General features: G+C 49.6%; 1 protein-coding gene across 5 annotated transcripts in view; it reads right to left on the bottom strand.

The window, feature by feature from the left end:
- LOC137299633 (3',5'-cyclic-AMP phosphodiesterase 4C-like) overlaps nt 1-20,790 on the bottom strand; it is a 221,160-nt gene that overhangs the window by 83,545 nt on the left and 116,825 nt on the right. The window contains exon 1 of one of the 5 annotated variants that reach the window (XM_067968544.1): nt 12,495-12,599. The exons of the other annotated variants lie outside the window; for them this stretch is intronic. Within the exon in view, the coding sequence (XP_067824645.1) occupies nt 12,495-12,574 (80 nt within the window). The 5' untranslated portion in view covers nt 12,575-12,599. Of the gene's footprint in view, nt 1-12,494; nt 12,600-20,790 lie in introns of those variants that run through there. 5 annotated transcript variants of the gene reach the window in all.

The raw sequence follows: 20,790 nt of genomic DNA on the forward strand, positions 1-20,790 counted from the left end.
TATTTCCAAGTGATGTGGTGTATGTGAAGCACATGAGATGTGATAAAGTGCTAAATAAATACAGGCCGTTCTTGGCTTCTGAATTTAAAAAGTAACCGGGACGATAGATGGACAAGAAGCAATTCAAGCATCCAACACATGGTGGCAGCAGAGACCACACGATGCTCCTCAGCTCCATCACACAGTCTCTCGCAGCCCAAGAAATGCAAAGGAAAGGACCAGCATTTATAAATTGCCTTTCACAGCCTCAGGACGTTCCAAAGCGCTTCACAGTCCTTTAGAATTGCGGTCACTTTTGCAGGAGTCCGTCTACTAAAACTTAATGGAGCCAGTCTTACTACTGAATCATTTTACATAGAATTTACAGCACAGAAACAGGCCATTTGGCCCAACTGGTCCATGCCGGTGTTTATGCTCCACACGAGCCTCCTCCCTCCCTACTTCATCTCACCCTATCAGCATATCCTTCTGCATTTTAGATTAGATTTTAGATTAAATAGGTCTTGATTTTCTGGAAATATATATTCAGGAAGATATATTTGCAAGATGATTAAATCTGCGAGAAATAGTGATGAGGTTTTACTGTATGAAACAGGCACCCCTGCACCTTGTACAGCACCCTCGGTACACTGAAACGTCCCACCACACCTCACTGACACGCAGCGGATATAAGGAGGAGTGGGAGGGAGGGGTGTGGGAGGTGGCTTAAAGCAACATCGAAGATCTAAAGAGAGAAGGCGCATTTATATAGCGTCTTTCACGTGTACGACCCAGAGCGTTTCACAGCCAATAAAGTTTTAAGATAATCGGCACAAGAACCAGGGGGGTGATGAGGAGAAATTTTTTCACGCAGCGAAATTTCCTGAAATTTTCCGAGGCCCCGTCTGCCCTCTCGGGTGGACGTAAAAGATCCCACGGCCACTACTGCGAAGAAGAGCAGGGGAGTTCTCCCAATGCTTATCTCTCAAACATCATCACCAAAAACAGATGATCTGCTCATTATCACATTGCTGTTTGTGGGATCCTGCTGTGCGCAAATTGGCTGCCGCGTTTCCTACATTACAACAGTGACTACACTTCAAAAAGTACTTCATTGGCCGTAAAGCGCTTTGGGACGTCCTGAGATCATGAAATGTACAAATGCAAGCTCTTTCTTTTTGAGCTGTCATCGTGGACGATTACCCAGGGCACAATGCATGCAGGAGGAGCAGTGGAGGCTGTCAGGCCCAGGGTTCACAGCTCCAGCAGGATCGAGAACACTCGACAGAGGATAACTTTTGTCAGCGCATCTCCCCTTGTTTTTTTTTTTAAAAACAGGGCGAGCTTTTATTTTACAATCTCCGGTGTCTCGTGCGACTGCGCTCAAAGCTGACCGGGTTCACAGGAGTCTGAGAAAGGTCCTAACTTGTTCACCCAAACATGGATAGGCGGAAGAATTCTATTTGTGTTCCGACAACCGAGAGGGCCCCACTTTGTTTTTTTTTTAGAATCTGAAGATCCAATGGGCCTTTGTGACGTACGCCCAGGGCGAGTCTGCAGGGAGTTCAGTCAGGGCTGAGGAAATGCTGGTTTCCAGCCTGGGCCATTAGTTTCCAGACAGACCCCGCGGCCCAGGCCAAACATGGTCTGAGGAGTTTGACCGCGTGTATCTGGGAGGGTGGTAGGGAGGGGAGTTCCTCACACCGGGATGAACCTGGCCTACTGGGGGGTCCAGGCCTGAGAAACCCCTCCCCCCCCACCCAAAACATTGCAGCAATGTGAGTTAACCGGCCTGCCTGAGCATTGATTAATTTGTCCAAACACCTCTGGCAGGGGAAACTCCCACTGGGAAGACCGCTGGTCGAGGTGGAGATTCTGGAGGCCAAAGAAAATTAGAACAGTCGGCATTAGGATATTTTAAAGTGTGAGAGAGTGGGGCCCACTCCCTGTTTAAAGTGTGAGTGAGTGGGGCCCACTCCCTGTTTAAAGTGTGAGTGAGTGGGGCCCACTCCCTGTTTAAAGTGTGAGTGATTGGGGCCCACTCCCTGTTTAAAGTGGGAGTGAGTGGGGCCCACTCCCTGTTTAAAGTGTGAGAGAGTGGGGCCCACTCCCTGTTTAAAGTGTGAGAGAGTGGGGCCCACTCCCTGTTTAAAGTGTGAGAGAGTGGGGCCCACTCCCTGTTTAAAGTGGGAGTGAGTGGAGCCCACTCCCTGTTTAAAGTGTGAGTGAGTGGGGCCCACTCCCTGTTTAAAGTGTGAGTGAGTGGGGCCCACTCCCTGTTTAAAGTGTGAGTGAGTGGGGCCCACTCCCTGTTTAAAGTGTGAGTGAGTGGGGCCCACTCCCTGTTTAAAGTGGGAGTGAGTGGGGCCCACTCCCTGTTTAAAGTGTGAGTGAGTGGGGCCCACTCCCTGTTTAAAGTGTGAGTGAGTGGGGCCCACTCCCTGTTTAAAGTGTGAGGGAGTGGGGCCCACTCCCTGTTTAAAGTGTGAGAGAGTGGGGCCCACTCCCTGTTTAAAGTGTGAGGGAGTGGGGCCCACTCCCTGTTTAAAGTGTGAGTGAGTGGGGCCCACTCCCTGTTTAAAGTGTGAGAGAGTGGGGCCCACTCCCTGTTTAAAGTGGGAGTGAGTGGAGCCCACTCCCTGTTTAAAGTGTGAGTGAGTGGGGCCCACTCCCTGTTTAAAGTGTGAGTGAGTGGGGCCCACTCCCTGTTTAAAGTGGGAGTGAGTGGGGCCCACTCCCTGTTTAAAGTGGGAGTGAGTGGGGCCCACTCCCTGTTTAAAGTGTGAGTGAGTGGGGCCCACTCCCTGTTTAAAGTGTCCCTGTTTAAAGTGTGAGGGAGTGGGGCCCACTCCCTGTTTAAAGTGTGAGTGAGTGGGGCCCACTCCCTGTTTAAAGTGTGAGGGAGTGGGGCCCACTCCCTGTTTAAAGTGTGAGGGAGTGGGGCCCACTCCCTGTTTAAAGTGTGAGTGAGTGGGGCCCACTCCCTGTTTAAAGTGTGAGAGAGTGGGGCCCACTCCCTGTTTAAAGTGTGAGGGAGTGGGGCCCACTCCCTGTTTAAAGTGTGAGAGAGTGGGGCCCACTCCCTGTTTAAAGTGTGAGGGAGTGGGGCCCACTCCCTGTTTAAAGTGTGAGAGAGTGGGGCCCACTCCCTGTTTAAAGTGGGAGTGAGTGGGGCCCACTCCCTGTTTAAAGTGTGAGTGAGTGGGGCCCACTCCCTGTTTAAAGTGGGAGTGAGTGGGGCCCACTCCCTGTTTAAAGTGTGAGTGAGTGGAGCCCACTCCCTGTTTAAAGTGTGAGTGAGTGGGGCCCACTCCCTGTTTAAAGTGTGAGTGAGTGGGGCCCACTCCCTGTTTAAAGTGGGAGTGAGTGGGGCCCACTCCCTGTTTAAAGTGTGAGTGAGTGGGGCCCACTCCCTGTTTAAAGTGTCCCTGTTTAAAGTGTGAGGGAGTGGGGCCCACTCCCTGTTTAAAGTGTCAGGGAGTGGGGCCCACTCCCTGTTTAAAGTGGGAGTGAGTGGGGCCCACTCCCTGTTTAAAGTGTGAGTGAGTGGGGCCCACTCCATGTTTAAAGTGTGAGTGAGTGGGGCCCACTCCCTGTTTAAAGTGTGAGTGAGTGGGGCCCACTCCCTGTTTAAAGTGTGAGGGAGTGGGGCCCACTCCCTGTTTAAAGTGTGAGGGAGTGGGGCCCACTCCCTGTTTAAAGTGGGAGTGAGTGGGGCCCACTCCATGTTTAAAGTGTGAGTGAGTGGAGCCCACTCCCTGTTTAAAGTGTGAGTGAGTGGGGCCCACTCCCTGTTTAAATTGTGAGTGAGTGGGGCCCACTCCCTGTTTAAAGTGGGAGTGAGTGGGGCCCACTCCCTGTTTAAAGTGTGAGTGAGTGGGGCCCACTCCCTGTTTAAAGTGTCCCTGTTTAAAGTGTGAGGGAGTGGGGCCCACTCCCTGTTTAAAGTGTGAGGGAGTGGGGCCCACTCCCTGTTTAAAGTGGGAGTGAGTGGGGCCCACTCCCTGTTTAAAGTGTGAGTGAGTGGGGCCCACTCCATGTTTAAAGTGTGAGTGAGTGGGGCCCACTTCCTGTTTAAAGTGTGAGTGAGTGGGGCCCACTCCCTGTTTAAAGTGTGAGGGAGTGGGGCCCACTCCCTGTTTAAAGTGTGAGGGAGTGGGGCCCACTCCCTGTTTAAAGTGGGAGTGAGTGGGGCCCACTCCCTGTTTAAAGTGTGAGTGAGTGGGGCCCACTCCATGTTTAAAGTGTGAGTGAGTGGGGCCCACTCCCTGTTTAAAGTGTGAGTGAGTGGGGCCCACTCCCTGTTTAAAGTGTGAGTGAGTGGGGCCCACTCCCTGTTTAAAGTGTGAGTGAGTGGGGCCCACTCCCTGTTTAAAGTGTGAGTGAGTGGGGCCCACTCCCTGTTTAAAGTGTGAGTGAGTGGGGCCCACTCTGTTTAAAGTGTGAGTGAGTGGGGCCCACTCCCTGTTTAAAGTGTGAGTGAGTGGGGCCCACTCCCTGTTTAAAGTGTGAGTGAGTGGGGCCCACTCCCTGTTTAAAGTGTGAGTGAGTGGGGCCCACTCTGTTTAAAGTGGGAGTGAGTGGGGCCCACTCTGTTTAAAGTGTGAGTGAGTGGGGCCCACTCCCTGTTTAAAGTGTGAGTGAGTGGGGCCCACTCCCTGTTTAAAGTGTGAGTGAGTGGGGCCCACTCCCTGTTTAAAGTGTGAGTGAGTGGGGCCCACTCCCTGTTTAAAGTGTGAGTGAGTGGGGCCCACTCCCTGTTTAAAGTGTGAGTGAGTGGGGCCCACTCCCTGTTTAAAGTGTGAGTGAGTGGGGCCCACTCTGTTTAAAGTGGGAGTGAGTGGCGCCCACTCTGTTTAAAGTGTGAGTGAGTGGGGCCCACTCCCTGTTTAAAGTGTGAGTGAGTGGGGCCCACTCCCTGTTTAAAGTGGGAGTGAGTGGGGCCCACTCTGTTTAAAGTGTGAGTGAGTGGGGCCCACTCTGTTTAAAGTGTGAGTGAGTGGGGCCCACTCCCTGTTTAAAGTGGGAGTGAGTGGGGCCCACTCCCTGTTTAAAGTGTGAGTGAGTGGGGCCCACTCCCTGTTTAAAGTGTGAGTGAGTGGAATGATACCGAGGCTAAAAGGGTTAAATTATGCATAGACTAGGCTTATATTCTCGTGAATATAGAAGATTAAGGGGTGATCTCATCAAAGTGTTAAAAATGATTAAAGGATTTGATGTGTACATACAGAGTAAGGGGGAAAAAAATTGGACGGGGCCGTTTTCGGGCGCGGGTAGCTATTGGGTGCCATTACCCCCTGCCCAATGACCCCTGCGCAGGCAGGATGCGGGTTTCGTCCCCCCTCCCCCCGAGGACTCGCCTGAAATCAATGTTCCTTTCCAGGCCTCGCACGTGGAATCATGCACTTTCTAACACCAGGGGAAGCCCAATCTCTTAAAGGGAGGCTGTTTCTTAGAAATCTCTTAAAGGTAGCTGGTGCCTGTTATTTGCTGAAAATAACAGTCTACTGTCTGCACAGAGTCTGAACGGAGATCAGACATCGCAAACTTAAAGCACAGATGCAGATCCCATCCTTATGTTTACACACTGATGAGTTATGTTAAAACATTGAATAAAGGTTGCGCACTACTAAATCCCACATCCTCCAATCTGCACGCCAGACCTCACCAATCTGCCGATCTGAGTTGGTACCAGGCCTGAGAGAGAGCATGCACCAAGGTTCTCTGCTGATGCACTAGAGACCTTGGTACAAGAGGTGGACAGAAGGGGGGACATCCTATATCCGCAGTGGGGGGGGGGCAAGAGGCCCTCCAGACATATACTCACAAGGCAGTGGGAGGCAGCGGGGAACGAAGTCAATGCCAGGCGCACAGCATCATGAACATGGATGCAGTGCAGGAAGAAGTTCAATGCTTTGACATGATTGGTCAAGGTGAGTGAGGTCAACTGTCAAGTGACGTCTCCTACCAACTGCACCACACACTGCACCCCCATCACCCACATACCAACAAACTCTTTCCCTCAGTACTCAACTCTTCCAATCAGATGCTTCCTCTCACCCTTACACATTACCACTGTTTCAAGCCGCCCACCCACAACTCACAGCCACACACACTAGCTATTCAACCATGACAGGCACTTCACCCAGGCACATGTCCCGCTTTCTTGCAGGAGAAGGTGGCGCATATCAGGAGGCAGCAAGTGGCAGTGGCATTTAGCCCCTCGAGCCTGTTCCACCATTCAATAAGATCATGGTGGACCTGTGACCTAACTCCATATACCCGTCTTAGCCCCATATCCCTTAATACCCTTGGTTCACAGAAATCTATCAATCTCAGATTTAACATTCACAAGTGAGCTAGCATCAACTGCCGCCTGCAGAACAGCGTTCCAAACATCTCCCACCCTTTGCGTGTAGAAGCATTTCCTAACTTCACTCCTGCACGTCCTGGCTCTAAATGTTAGGCCATGTCCCCGCGTCCTAGTATTAAAGTCTAGGAGACCTCCGAAAACAGTTACAAATGTCTCGGCAGCCAGAAGCAATAATCCAGCCGCGTCGATGTAAAAGGGTTTGTCTCGGCCGATATTTGAAATCTTTTCTCTTGTTCTGTCCCAAACCCAGGTGATCTGGACTTTGGCCACCAGTACCATTCTGCAATTAGTCAATTGGAAAGGTCCATTCTAGTCTAACAATGCTGGTTCTGAGATTTGAATCCTGCTCCTGTATCTGGGGAAGCTCCTGTAACATGTCTCCTGTACTCACATATAGAATTACATAAAATTACATAGAATTTACAGCACAGAAACAGGCCATTCAGCCCATCAAGTCCATGCCGGTGTTTATGCTCCCCATGAGACTCCTCCCTCCCTACTTCATCTCACCCTATCAGCATATCCTTCTATTCCTTTCTCCCTCATGTAATTATCGAACTTCCCCTTAAAGGCATCTATGCTGTTTAACCACTCCTCATGGTAGTGAGTTCCACCTTCTCACCGCTCTCTGGGTGTGTAAATGCAGCCTGAATCAGGATCTGTCACCAGAGCGAAGAGAAACAGGAACTGGAGGAATCTTCACTCCACTCTGACTCGGGAGTTGGTTCGAGCTTTGACACCTGATTTACACTCAGGGCGGAGGCACCACCGCGTCAGGCCGACACTGAACCCATCGTGAAAATGCATCACGGGGACCTGGACGGAGTCCCAACAAATAAATATCGATTTGTTTAAAGAGAGTTACTGAACGAACCAGACTATTCGCATCTTCAACCTCCCAGAGCTGAGCTTCCGACCCCATATCCGCTCCATCACCAAGACCGCCTACTTCCACCTCCGTAATATCGCCCCTCTCCGCCCCGCCGCTGTTCCTCTGCTGCTGAAACCCTCATTCATGCCTTTGTTACCTCCAGACTTGACTATTCCAATGCTCTCCTGACCGGCCTCCCATCTTCCACCCTCCATAACCTTGAGCTCATCTAAAATTCTGCTGCCCCGTATCCTAACTCGCACCAAGTCTCGTTCACCCATCACCTCTGAGCTGGCTGACCTACATTGGCTCCCGGTCTGACCACGCCTCGATTTTATAATTCTCATCCTTGTGTTCCAATCCCTCCGTGGCCTCGCCCCTCCCTATCTCTGAAACCTCCTCCAGCCCTGCAACCCTCCGAGATCTCCTCCAGTTCTGGCCTCTTGTCCATCCCCGATTTTAATCGCTCCACCATTGGCGGCCGTGCCTTCAGCTGCCTGGGCCCTAAGCTCTGGAATTCCCTCCCTAAACCTCTCCGCCTCTCTCCCCTCCTTTAAGACGCTCCTTAAAACCTACCTCTTTGACAAAGCTTTTGGTCACCTGTCCTAATATCTCCTTATGTGGTTCAGTGTCAATCTTTGTCTGATAATCGCTCCTGTGAAGCGCCTTGGGACGTTTTACTATGTTAAAGGCGCTATATAAATGCAAGTTGTTGTTGAACAGGAGGAGGAACAACAGTCGTGATGCATCGTAACATCAAGGGAGAGGTTATATCATCAGAAAGCGATGACAAAAATGCGTCTGGAGACAGCTGTCAAGGGTGCAAATATTTCTGATGGGAGCTTTGCTCACAGGCTGAACAATGTGGCTCACGGGAGAAGGTCAGAAATCTGGTTCAGCGCATCAGTTATCAACGCTGTAGGGAAAGGGAATGATAGATTATCAGAGGGGACTTGACCTCAGAGGCGGAGAGAGAGAAAACACACTGATTACTTCACGCTCAAATCACGGGAGAGCTTCCTCTGGAGCTGGTTCATAGAATCATAGAATCATAGAAGTTACAACATGGAAACAGGCCCTTCGGCCCAACATGTCCATGTCGCCCAGTTTATACCACTAAGCTAGTCCCAATTGCCTGCACTTGGCCCATATCCCTCTATACCCATCTTACCCATGTAACTGTCCAAATGCTTTTTAAAAGACAAAATTGTACCCGCCTCTACTACTGCCTCTGGCAGCTCATTCCAGACACTCACCACCCTTTGAGTGAAAAAATTGCCCCTCTGGACCCTTTTGTATCTCTCCCCTCTCACCTTAAATCTATGCCCCCTCGTTATAGACTCCCCTACCTTTGGGAAAAGATTTTGACTGTCGACCTTATCTACGCCCCTCATTATTTTATAGACTTCTATAAGATCACCCCTTAACCTCCTACTCTCCAGGGAAAAAAGTCCCAGTCTGTCCAACCTCTCCCTGTAAGTCAAACTACAGGGAGAGGTTGGAGAAAAATATAAATCAGGTCCGTTTTAAAGTGATTTCGCCCCCAAACCCCCGGCCCTGCAGGTCCGAGCTTAATGCTGAGATAATGGCACTGTTAGCCGCCCCCCCATTACCTCCATATGGCCCCACAATTGGATATTCGACTGCAGAGGGCGTCGCAGTCAAGCTCCACCCTGTCCTCATGCATCATCCACTTTCCACCAGAGGTGGGAAGCCAGGTCGATTGGTATATGCGGAATAAGGAGCAGGTTTGTATACCATTGGGCTGAACCACACCAGGAACTGGTTAAAACTGATTTCACACCAGATCTAACAGAGGGAAGACAGGGGAGACTATTACCCCATCAGTCCTCGCTAATATAACAGACAGAAGTTTAGAGATGAGTCCAGTCCCTGTTACTCTCCACCCTTCTGTTAAACACTAATTTTGTTCACGTTCACCACATATGCCAAGGAAGAAAAGAAATAATTTGCATTTATATAGCACCTTTCACGACCTCAGGACATCCCAAAGCGCCTTACAGCCAACGAAGTACTTTTGAAGTGTAGTCACTGTTGTAATGCAAGAAACTCGGCAGCCAATTGACGCACAGCAAGATCCCACAAACGGCAATGAGATAATGACCAGCTAACCTGTTATTCAGTGACGTTGGTTGAGGGATAAATATTGGGCCAGGACACCGGGCAGAACACCACAGCTCTTCTTCAAAATACTGCCATGGGATCTTTTACGTCCACTTGCAAGGGCAGACTGGACCGCGATTTAACGTCTGATATGGAATGACGGCACCTCTGACAGTGCAGCACTCTCTCAGTGCAGCACTGGACGAGTTGGCCTGGATTATATCCGTCAAGTCTCTAGAGTGGGGTTTGAACCCACCACTTTCTAGCTTAGAGGCAAGAGTGCTGCCCACAGCTGTCTCCCTGCACATCCTTCCTGCGTGTTTAAGAGGCACAGGGACACTTGATGCCTTGTCCTGGGGGTTGCCGTGACTGACGCCACAAACGGTCCACATCACAGACAACCTCAGGCCCCACCCCTCCCCAACCAAATCCATCACAGTTACATTAGCAACTCATCTCCAGATCAATATATTTACCAGCCCCGGGCAACACTTCGTCATTCAGCGTTCAGACAGACATCAACAACTTGCATTTATATAGAACCTTTAATGTAAACGTCACAAGGCGCTTCACAGGAGCGATTATCAAACAAAATTTGACACCGAGCCATGTAAGGAGATATTAGGACAGGGTGACCAAATGGTTGGTCAAAGAGGTAGGTTTTATGGAGCATCTTAAAGGAGGAGAGAGAGGTTTAAGGAGGGAATTCCAGAACGTAGGGTCTAGGCAGCTGAAGGCACGGCCGCCAATGTTGGAGCGATGGGAATCGGGGATGCGCAAGAGGCCAGAATTGGAGGAGCGCAGAGATCTCGGAGGGTTGTAGGGCTGGAGGAAGTTACAGAGATTGGGAGGGGCGAGGCCACGGAGGGATTAGAAAACAAGGATGAGAATTTTAAGAGCCAGAAGACGGAGAGATTGGAGAAGCTGGGATTGTTCTCCTTAGAGCAGAGAAGGTTAAGGGGAGATTTAATAGATGGAGTTCAAAATCATGAACGGTTTTGATGGAGTAAATTAGGAGAAACTGTTTCCACTGGCAGGAGGGTCGGTAACCAGAGGACACAGATTTAAAGTAATTGGCAAAAGAAGCAGTTTTTAAGCAGCGAGTTGTTCTGATCTGGAATGCGCTGCCTGAAAGGGCGGTGGAAGCAGATTCAATAGTAACTTTCAAAACAGAATCTGATAAATATTTGAAAAGTAAAAATTTTCAGGACTATGGGGAAAGAGCAGGGAGAGTGGGACTAATTGGATAGCTCTTTCAAAGAGCCGGCACAAGCACAATGGGCCGAATGGCCTCCTTCTGTGTTGTAAGGTTCTATAAGATGACAAATGGCTCCTGGATAAGAAGGGAAACAGGGGACATGTGATGAGGGGATGCTTTAGGAACCAATCAGATGTGGCAGTGGGGAGCAGCATACTGTTGCTTTAGATGGCCGAGGTAAGAATGGACTCCGTCATCCCTGATTACCAATGTGATCGTCATGGTTCCATTGCGCTGAGTTTCGGGAGGGGACAGCCTGTGTACAGGAGCTGGTCTCAGTACACGGGCTGGGTTCTGCGAATCCCACACAGGTGGCGAATGTACAGGATGGGCTTCCGTGTATTACATTACTAACCTCAGCTCCGTTACTCTGAGGGATGAATTGTAGGCCTCTACCTTTGTGTCAGTATTGGGCTGCACAAGCTTGTTTCAACTGAAGAGTGTGACTCGAGCCTCCCTCCATGGCTGTCCTCATTGTACAAAGGACTTTACATCGAGTTAACAGCAAAGAAACAGGCCATTCGGCCCAACTGGTACTATGCTGGTGTTTATGCTCCTCACGAGCCTCCTCCCTCCCGACTTCATCTCACCCTATCAGCATATCCTTCTATTCCTTTCTCCCTCATGTGTTTATCCAGCTTCCCCTTAAATGCATCTACACTATTCACCTCAACTACTCCATGTGGGAGCGAGTTCCACATTCTCACCACTCTCTGGGTAAAGAAGTTTCTCCTGATTTCGCTATTGGATTTATTAGTGACTATCTTATATTTATGACTCCTCGTTCTGGTCTCCCCCACAAGTGGAAACATCTTTTCCACGTCTACCCTATCAAACCCTTTCATAACCTTAAAGACCTCGATCAGGTCACCCCTCAGTCTTCCATTGTCTAGAGAAAAGAGCCCCAGACTGTTTAGTCTTTCCTGATAAGTACATCCTCATCCCATCTCTCAGAGACGTCCCAAAGCACTCTGTACGCAATCAATCATTGTGAAATGCGGTGACTGATGTTAGGCAGGCAAACACAGCACAGCAAGATCCCAACAAACAGTAATGAGATGATTGGTATTTGATGTGGGAGAAATCTTAGCCAGGCCACCAGGAAACCTCTCTTCCCATTTTTTTGGGATCTCTTACGGACAGGGCCTCGGTTTAACGTCTCATCCGAAAGACAGCACCTCCGAGAGTGCAGCGCTCCCTCAGTACGGGCACTGGGAGTATCAGCCTGGATTATGCACTCACATCCCCGGAGTGGGGTTAGAACCCACCCCCAGGACCTTCCTGGGGTCTGTACAGCTCAGTCCCACACCAGGTGGTCCCTTTATCTACAAGAGCATTGGACGAGTGACAGGACAATTTCAAAGGTCAGGAAAAAAACAAAGACTATCATTTCTTTCATGCCTTTCACGACCTCAGGAAGTCCCAAAGTACTTTTTGAATTGTAAGCACTGATATAATGTAGGAAACGCAGCAGCCAGTATGTGCACAGCAAGGTCCCACAAACAGCATGATAATGACCAGATAATCTGCTTTATTGAGGGATAAATATTAGCCCAGGACACCAAGGAAACTCACCTGCTCTTCTTCAAATAGTGGCCATGGGATCTTTTACCTCCACCTGAGAGGGCGGATAGGGCCTTGGTTTAACATCTCATCTGAAAGACGGCACCTCTGACAGTGCAGCACTGCCTCAGTACTGCACTGGAGTGTCAGCCCAGGTAACGTTCTCAAATCTCTGGAGTGGGACTTAAACCCAGGACCTTCTGACTCAAGAGGATAGAGAGAGTGCTACCACTGAGCCATGGCCGACCCCATAAATAGGTCAATCTTTTAACGGCCTTTCAGCTTTCACTCCCCCTCCTCATTTAACTTCCCTCCCCGTTACTCACCAAATCCACGAGTGTCTGCGACTGGGAGAGTGATTGAATTGAATGCGTCTCAGACGCTCCCTGTGATCCACGATCTCCATCTCCCAAATTGTTTCTGGGAGTCGTCGCCCCCACCCCACCCCCCGACTTTTCGCTCCTCAAAAACCAAACCGGCTAAATTTCGCCATCTTCCTCCCCGAGCTGTCCTGGTCTCGTTTCGCTGGGAGTCGGGCGCGTGCTAGATGGGAGCGCCAGCCATGGAATCATCTGCAAATGTTTCTCTCCTGCGGGACTCGGCTGCTGATCGGCTGCTCCTTTCTCTGCTCCCACTTCCCAACTGACGCTCCGAGTTAATGGTCAAAGACCGGTTTGCCGGGCGATTTTTAGTTTTTTGTTTCCGCAGCTCAAGAAATCGCTGCTCCTGTGGCACAACGCACAACACGTACCTGGCTGGAACTCAACCACGCACAAATAAATACATAACTGCCCATTCCTCCGGGCTATAGGGTGGAGGCCATGCCTGGTGTTCCTCTGGTTTTCAGTGACCGCTCGCCTGCAATACTTGGAATTCTCAGGAAAGTATCGGACCCAACAAACCCAGAGATAGAACCTGGGACGAATCCCGGCCCAACCTTCCTTTTGAATAATCACTCCGAAAAATGTCTCCTGATGTCCCCCTCGTGGTTACCTCTTGAGAGTAAAGTAGAAGATAATTATCTCTGTGTGGGCAGCTTTAACGTTGGGGAACAAGTCCTGTCCAGCTTTTCGGGTGGGACAACATTCATCCAGTTAGGGAGGAGGTGGAATTTTCCCGGTGGTGAGACAGACTCTGATCCTCTCCGTGTTTAATCCTCTCTTCTGACGAGGTTGCACAATCCATGAATGGAGTTGCTCCTCGTTCCCACCCAGTTTCTCACCCGAAACGCTCGTCACACCATCACCTCCCGCTCCTGCCTCCCACCACAGCTCTCGATACCTGTGCTCCTCAGTGTAGCCTGAGTACCTTTCCCTTTTTCTCTCGACTATCCCCAAGTGACAGGGGTCTCTCAGACTGCTACAGGTTTTCCCCTGTGTGGCCCTCCAACGGGTAAATCGCGCTGCTCATCTTCACCCCCCACACCCCTTCCCGACGAGAGGCTGAATGAACATTCACTCTCTCCCCCCACCCCCCTTCTCCCTTTCTCTGCGTTGCTGGCGTGTAGAGAATTTGCCTCTCTCGCTGGACGCCGATTGCAGTGTGTTTCCAAAACAGTCGCTCGCTCGTTGGGCTGTACCAGGCTTGAATTTGCATTTCACTGACGGGGAGGGAAAAGAGAAAATTGACACCACTCTCCTCTCACAGGCTGAATCAGCCCTGGGGTTATGGACGCAATGCTTCAGCTCGATCAGGATTGACTGGGGTGGGGGGTGGGGTGGGGGAAGGAGAGGCACTGTGGGATTTCGAGCTTTACTTAACCCTACCATTTTCTAAAGGAACGATGTGCCTTTGAGTAGCTAAATATAACACCAGAGGATTCTTTTCCATTGACTAGCCCATAGCATAACTTTCCAGTGATAAGGAAATGTTTGTTCAAAGAGAGAAAAAGAATGTAAGCGGAGAATGTGCGAGGTCCCTATTAACGTTAACCCTTTCAGCTGTTGACAGAGACTGTGAGAATGCCAAGTTCCAATCCCCACCCTGGGCTGAGGTCACGGAACTTAAGCCCAGGCTTCAGCTGGAGGGCTGACCTTGACCTCAAGTGTCAGCTGTGGCTCAGTGGGTAGCATTCTCGCCGCTGAGTCCAGAAAGTTATAGGTTCAAGTCCCACTCCAACCTGAGCACAAAATCAGTGCAGCAGTGAGGGAGCGCTGCGCTGTTGGATGAGACGTTAAACCGAGGCCCCGTCTGCCCTCGCAGGTGGATGTAAAAGATCCCACGGCCACTATTTGAAGAAGAGCAGGGGAGTTTGCCCTGGTGTCCTAGCCAACATCACTAAAACAGTTTATCTGCTCATTATCACATCGCTGTTTGTGGGATCTTGCTGTGCGCAAATTGGCAGCCATGTTTCCTACATTACAACAGTGGCTACACTTCAAAAGTATTTTATTGACTGTAAAGCGCTTTGGGACGTCCTGAGGTCGTGAAAGGCGCTCTATAAACGCAAGTTCTTTTCTTTTGATTTTGGACTAGGGAAAGGAGGATAATCAGTCCAGGGCTCCGGCTGCCAGGCCGTTCAGGAGTGAAATCAGGAAGCACTTTTTCACACAAAGAGTAGTGGAAATCTGGGACTCTCTCCCACAAAAGGCTGTGGATGCTGGGGGTCAACTGAAGCTTTCAAGACCGAGGTCGGTCGATCTTTGTTGGGTAAGGGTATCGAGGGGTATGGAGCCAAGGTGGGTAAATACGGTTGGGGTACAGATCAGCCATGATCTAACTGAATGGCGGAACAAGCTCGAGGGGCTGAATGGCCTCCTCCTGTTGCTAGTATTCCTAAGTGTCTTTAGGAGAGGAAGGGAAATCCTGATGGGTAAGAAAACAGGATCCTTACCCAGTCTGGCACTGAATGTGACTCCAGTCCCACACCAACCTGGATGACTCTGAACTGCCCTCTGAAGTGGCCTAGCAAGCCAAGCAGTCATATCAAAACCACTAGATTGGAATAAACAAACAAACAAGCTTAACTATAAAATAAAAACAGAAAATGATGGAAGGACTCAGCAGGTCAGGCAGCATCTGTGGAGAATTATAGCGTCATGGCAGTTACAATGGAGACGGAGAAACTGGGAGAAGGGAATAGAATCCTCTGCTATTTACATTCTTGACTGGAGAAGCTGGGAATGTTCTCCTTAGAGCAGAGAAGGTTGAGGGGGATTTAATAGAGGCGTTCAAAATCATTTAGAGGTTTTGATAGAATAGATAGGGAGAAACTGTTTCCATTGGCAGGAGGGTCGGTAACCAGAGGACACAGATTCAAGGTAATTGGCAAAAGAACCAGAGGGGAGATGAGGAGAAATTTTTTTACACAGCGAGTTTTTCTGATCTGGAATGCGCTGCCTGAAAGGGCGGTGGAAGCAGATTAAATAGTAACTTTCAAAAGGGAATTGGATAAATACTTGAAGGGGAGAAATTTGCAGGGCTGAGGGGAAAGGGCAGAGGAGTGGGACTAATTGGATAGCTCTTTCAAAGAGCCAGCACAGGCACGATGGACCAAATGGCCTCCTTCTGAGCTGTATTGATTCTGTGATTCTTACAGGAAGCGGGGTGGGAAGAGATATAATCGAGGGGGCCGCCGGGCTTGTAGTAGATGTCAATGGACAGTCTCTCCTCAGAGTCGGAGATAGAGAGCTCCAAGAAGGGAAGGGAAGAGTCTGCGTTGGACCACGTAAAGGTAAAAGAGGGGTAGAAGCAAACTTAATGAAACTGTCTAGCTTAGCGCAGGAACAGGAAGCAGCAGTGACACAGTCATCTGTGTACCACAAGAAGAGATCAGGGAGCGGATCTGTGTGGGACTGGAACAAAGAATGTTCAACATATCCTCGTCACCACAGACTCGGGGAGCTCCATTCCACTGCGTTCAGTTCAATTGAATTTTTCTCCCTCAGTTTCTTTTCCCCCAGTTTTCTCCCCTCCTCTACTGAAGGTGCCGACTCTCGCTGGGGTCCGGGCTCCCCGAGTTGAAGGGTATCCTCCAGTACCCCATTCATCAGGTGTGAGCCTAGAGAGCGAGGGCTAACGGTCTCTTTGAGGATCACCGGTTGGGGACACATCCAATTTTGGGTCGGACATTTTTCAGGCGTCCTTGGGGGATTGGAATGTTGGTCCCCGAGGATTGGGCCCAGTTGCGCCCATTTAACACCCATAAAACGGGCACAATGTCTACCCCAGACTGCCCAAATACTCAATGGCCATTTGTTTTTGAAGATGGGTTTGATTCTATCATAGGAACAGGAGGAGGCCATTCAGCCCCTCGAGTCTGTTCTGCCATTCAATTAGCTGATTTGTAATTTAATTCCATCCGCCTGCCTTGGTTGCATAACCCTTAATACAGAACACCATCAATCTCAGTTTTGAAATTTTCAATTGGCCTCAAAGAAAGAGGCAAGACAGAGGGTCAGAGGGATCTTGGTGTGCAAGTTCACAGATCCCTGAAGGCGGCGGAACAGGTAGATAAGGTGGTAAAGAAGGCATATGGGATACTTGCCTTTATTAGCCGAGGCATAGAATATAAGAGCAAGGAGGTTATGATGGAGCTGTATAAAACACTGGTTAGGCCACAGCTGGAGTACTGTGTGCAGTTCTGGTCGCCACACTACAGGAAGGATGTGATCGCTTTGGAGAGGGTGCAGAGGAGATTCACCAGGATGTTACCAGGGCTGGAGCGCTTCAGCTATGAAGAGAGACTGGGAAGATTGGGTTTGTTTTCCTTGGAGCAGAGGAGGCTGAGGGGGGACATGATTGAGGTGTACAAAATTATGAGGGGCACAGATAGGATGGATACTAAGGAGCTTTTTCCCTTCGTTGAGGGTTCTATAACAAGGGGACATAGATTCAAGGTAAAAGGCGGGAGGTTTAGAGGGGATTTGAGAAAGAACTTTTTCACCCAGAGGGTGGTTGGAGTCTGGAACTCACTGCCTGAAAGGGTTGTGGAGGCAGGAACCCTCACAACATTCAAGAAGTATTTGGATGAGCACTTGAAATGCCATAGCATACAAGGCTACGGACCAAATGCTGGAATATGGGATTAGAGTAGACAGGGCTGATGGCCGGCGCGGACACGATGGGCCGAAGGGCCTCTATCCGTGCTGTATAACTCTATGACTCTATGACTCTAAACAGCGACTGGAAACCAGTGGAGACCGTAGACTGCACAGGAGAGACAATGGTGCCAGGTGGTCAGAGGGCCTCAGACAAAAGCTGAACAAGAAATGGTGGACAATGATCTATGCAACTTTTAAACAACTACATCAACAACTTGCATTTATATAGCACCTTTAACGTAGTAAAACGTCCCAAGGCGCTTCACAGGAGCGATTATCAAACAAAATTTGAGAACGAGCCACAAAAGGAGATATTAGGACAGGTGATCAAAAGCTTGGTCAAAGAGGTAGGTTTTAAGGAGCATCTTAAAGGAGGAGAGAGAGGCGGGGAGGTTTAAGGAGGGAATTCCAGAGCTTAGGGCCGAGGCAGCTAAAGGCACGGCCGCCAATGGTGGAGCGAATAAAATCAGGGATTCGCAAGAGGCCAGAATTGGAGGAGCGCAGAGATCTCGAGGGACAAAACCAAAAAATGAAGGCAGATGGGAACAATCAATGGAGACACGACTGATGTCAATGGTGCTAGTATCAATATCACAATGACGTCACAGAACTTGTAACTGCATGTCGCTAGGCTTCTAAACATAGCGAGAGAGCGTGCAGGAACTTGTATGAGGTGACACCGCTTGTGTGGAAGGGAGTGTCCTTATTCAAACAAGGAATACTGGATTGGTAAGTAACCCGGGAATTGGGGAATGCAACTAATCTCTCAGATAATCGGCATATTTAATTTCTGTAAATAATAGGCGTGTGTTACACCTGTGGGTTTACTTGTTGACCTTTCACCTCTTTCATGCAGGTCAACTAAGAAAACAAGCAAAAGCTGACCAGCGGATTAAAAAAGACTGACAACTTAAGACCAGCTGTGATTATAGGGCTTGTGCCACGTGAGAACAAATAGTTCCATGAGCTTTGTAACTTAAACTGTACTTTTACCCAACATGCCTTGACTTGTATTCTCCTCCCCCCTCAATTCAACAGGAATGCTCTCTCCCCGCTCCCTCTCAGTTAATGCTCTCTCCCCGCTCCCCCTCAGTTAATGCTCTCTCCCCGCTCCCTCTCAGTTAATGCTCTCTCCCCGCTCCCTCTCAGTTAATGCTCTCTCCCCGCTCCCTCTCAGTTAATGCTCTCTCCCCGCTCCCCCTCAGTTAATGCTCTCTCCCCGCTCCCTCTCAGTTAATGCTCTCTCCCCGCTCCCCCTCAGTTAATGCTCTCTCCCCGCTCCCTCTCCGTTAATGCTCTCTCCCCGCTCCCCCTCAGTTAATGCTCCCTCCCCGCTCCCTCTCAGTTAATGCTCTCTCCCCGCTCCCCCTCAGTTAATGCTCTCTCCCCGCTCCCCCTCAGTTAATGCTCTCTCCCTGCTCCCTCTCCGTTAATGCTCTCTCCCCGCTCCCTCTCCGTTAATGCTCTCTCCCCGCTCCCCCTCAGTTAATGCTCACTCCCCGCTCCCTCTCAGTTAATGCTCTCTCCCCGCTCCCCCTCAGTTAATGCTCTCTCCCCGCTCCCCCTCAGTTAATGCTCTCTCCCCGCTCCCCCTCAGTTAATGCTGTCACTCCCCGCTCCCCCTCAGTTAATGCTGACACTCCCCGCTCCCCCTCAGTTAATGCTGACACTCCCCGCTCCCCCTCAGTTAATGCTGACACTCCCCGCTCCCCCTCAGTTAATGCTGTCACTCCCCGCTCCCCCTCAGTTAATGCTGTCACTCCCCGCTCCCCCTCAGTTAATGCTGTCACTCCCCGCTCCCCCTCAGTTAATGCTGTCACTCCCCGCTCCCCCTCAGTTAATGCTGTCACTCCCTGCTCCCCCTCAGTTAATGCTGTCACTCCCCGCTCCCCCTCAGTTAATGCTGTCACTCCCCGCTCCCCCTCAGTTAATGCTGTCACTCCCCGCTCCCCCTCAGTTAATGCTGTCCATCTCTGCTATTTATGGCACAGGAGGAGACTATTCTGCCCATCGTGTCTGTGCCGGTCGAAAAAGAGCTAACCAGCCTAACCTCACTTTCCAGCTCTTGGTCCGTAGCCTTAACATACGAACATAAGAAATAGGAGCAGGAGTCGGCCACACGGCCCCTCGAGCCTGCTTTCCCATTCCATCAGATCATGGCTGATCTTCAACCTCAACTCCACTTTCTTGCCCGATCCCCGTATCCCTTGATTCCCCTAGAGTCCAGAAATCTGTCTATCTCAGCCTTGAATATACTCAATGACTCAGCATCCGCAGCCCTCTGGGGTAGAGAATTCCAAAGATTCACAACCCTCTGAGTGAAGAAATTCCTCCTCATCTCAGTCTTAAATGGCCGACCCCTTATCCTGAGACTATGACCCCTAGTTCTAGACTCTCCAGCCATGGCAAACAATCTCTCAGCCTCTACCCTGTCAAGTTCCCTCATAATCTTATATGTTTCAATGAGATCACCTCTCATTCTTCTGAACTCGAGAGAGTATAGGCCCATTCTACTCAATCTCTCCTCATAGGACAACCCTCTCATCCCAGGAATTAATCTAGTGAACCTTCGCTGCATCACCTCTAAGACATGTATATCCTTCCTTAGATAAGGAGAACAAAACTGTACGCAGTACTCCAGGTGAGGTCTCACCAAAGTCCTGTACAACTGTAGAAAGACTTCCTTACTCTTGTACTCCAACCCCCTTGCAATAAAGGCCAACATGCCATTTGCCTCCCCAATTGCTTGCTGTACCTGCATGTTAACTTTCTGTGTTCCTTGTACAAGGACACCCAAATCCCTCTAAACACCAACATTTAATGGTTTCCCACCATTTAAAAAATATTCTGTTTTTCTATTCTTCCTACCAAAGTGAATAACCTCACATTTCCCCACATTATACTCCATCTGCCACCTTCTTGCCCACTCTATTAACCTGTCTATATCCCTTTGCAGACTCTTTGTGTCTTCCTCACAGCTTACTTTCCCACCTAGCTTTGTATCGTCAGCAAACTTGGATACATTACACTTGGTCCCTTTATCTAAGTCATTAATATAGATTATAAATAGCACTGATCCTTGCGGTACCCCACTAGTTACAGCCTGCCAACCTGAAAATGACCCTTTTATCCCTACTCTCTATTTTCTGTCCGTTAACCAATCCTCTATCCATGCTAATATGTTACCCCAACCCCATGAGCCCTTATCTTGCATAACAACCTATTATATGGCACCTTATCGAATGCCTTTTGAAAATCCAAATATACGACATCCACTGGTTCCCCTTTATGTACCCTGCTAGTTACATCCTCAAAAAACTCTAATAGGTTTGTAAAACATGATTTTCCTTTCATAAAACCATGTTGACTCTGCCGAATCATATTATGATTTTCTAAGTGCCCTGTAACCACTTCATTAATAATGGATTCCAGCATTTTCCCGATGACTGATGTCAGGCTAACTGGCCTGTAGTTCCCTGTTTTCTCTCTCCCTCCTTTCTTGAATAGCGGGGTTACATTTGCTACCTTCCAATCCGCTGGGACCGTTCTAGAATCTAGGGTATTTTAAGAACATAAGAAA

This window comes from Heptranchias perlo, chromosome 29, assembly GCF_035084215.1.
Source record: "Heptranchias perlo isolate sHepPer1 chromosome 29, sHepPer1.hap1, whole genome shotgun sequence".
Classification (NCBI taxonomy): domain Eukaryota; kingdom Metazoa; phylum Chordata; class Chondrichthyes; order Hexanchiformes; family Hexanchidae; genus Heptranchias; species Heptranchias perlo.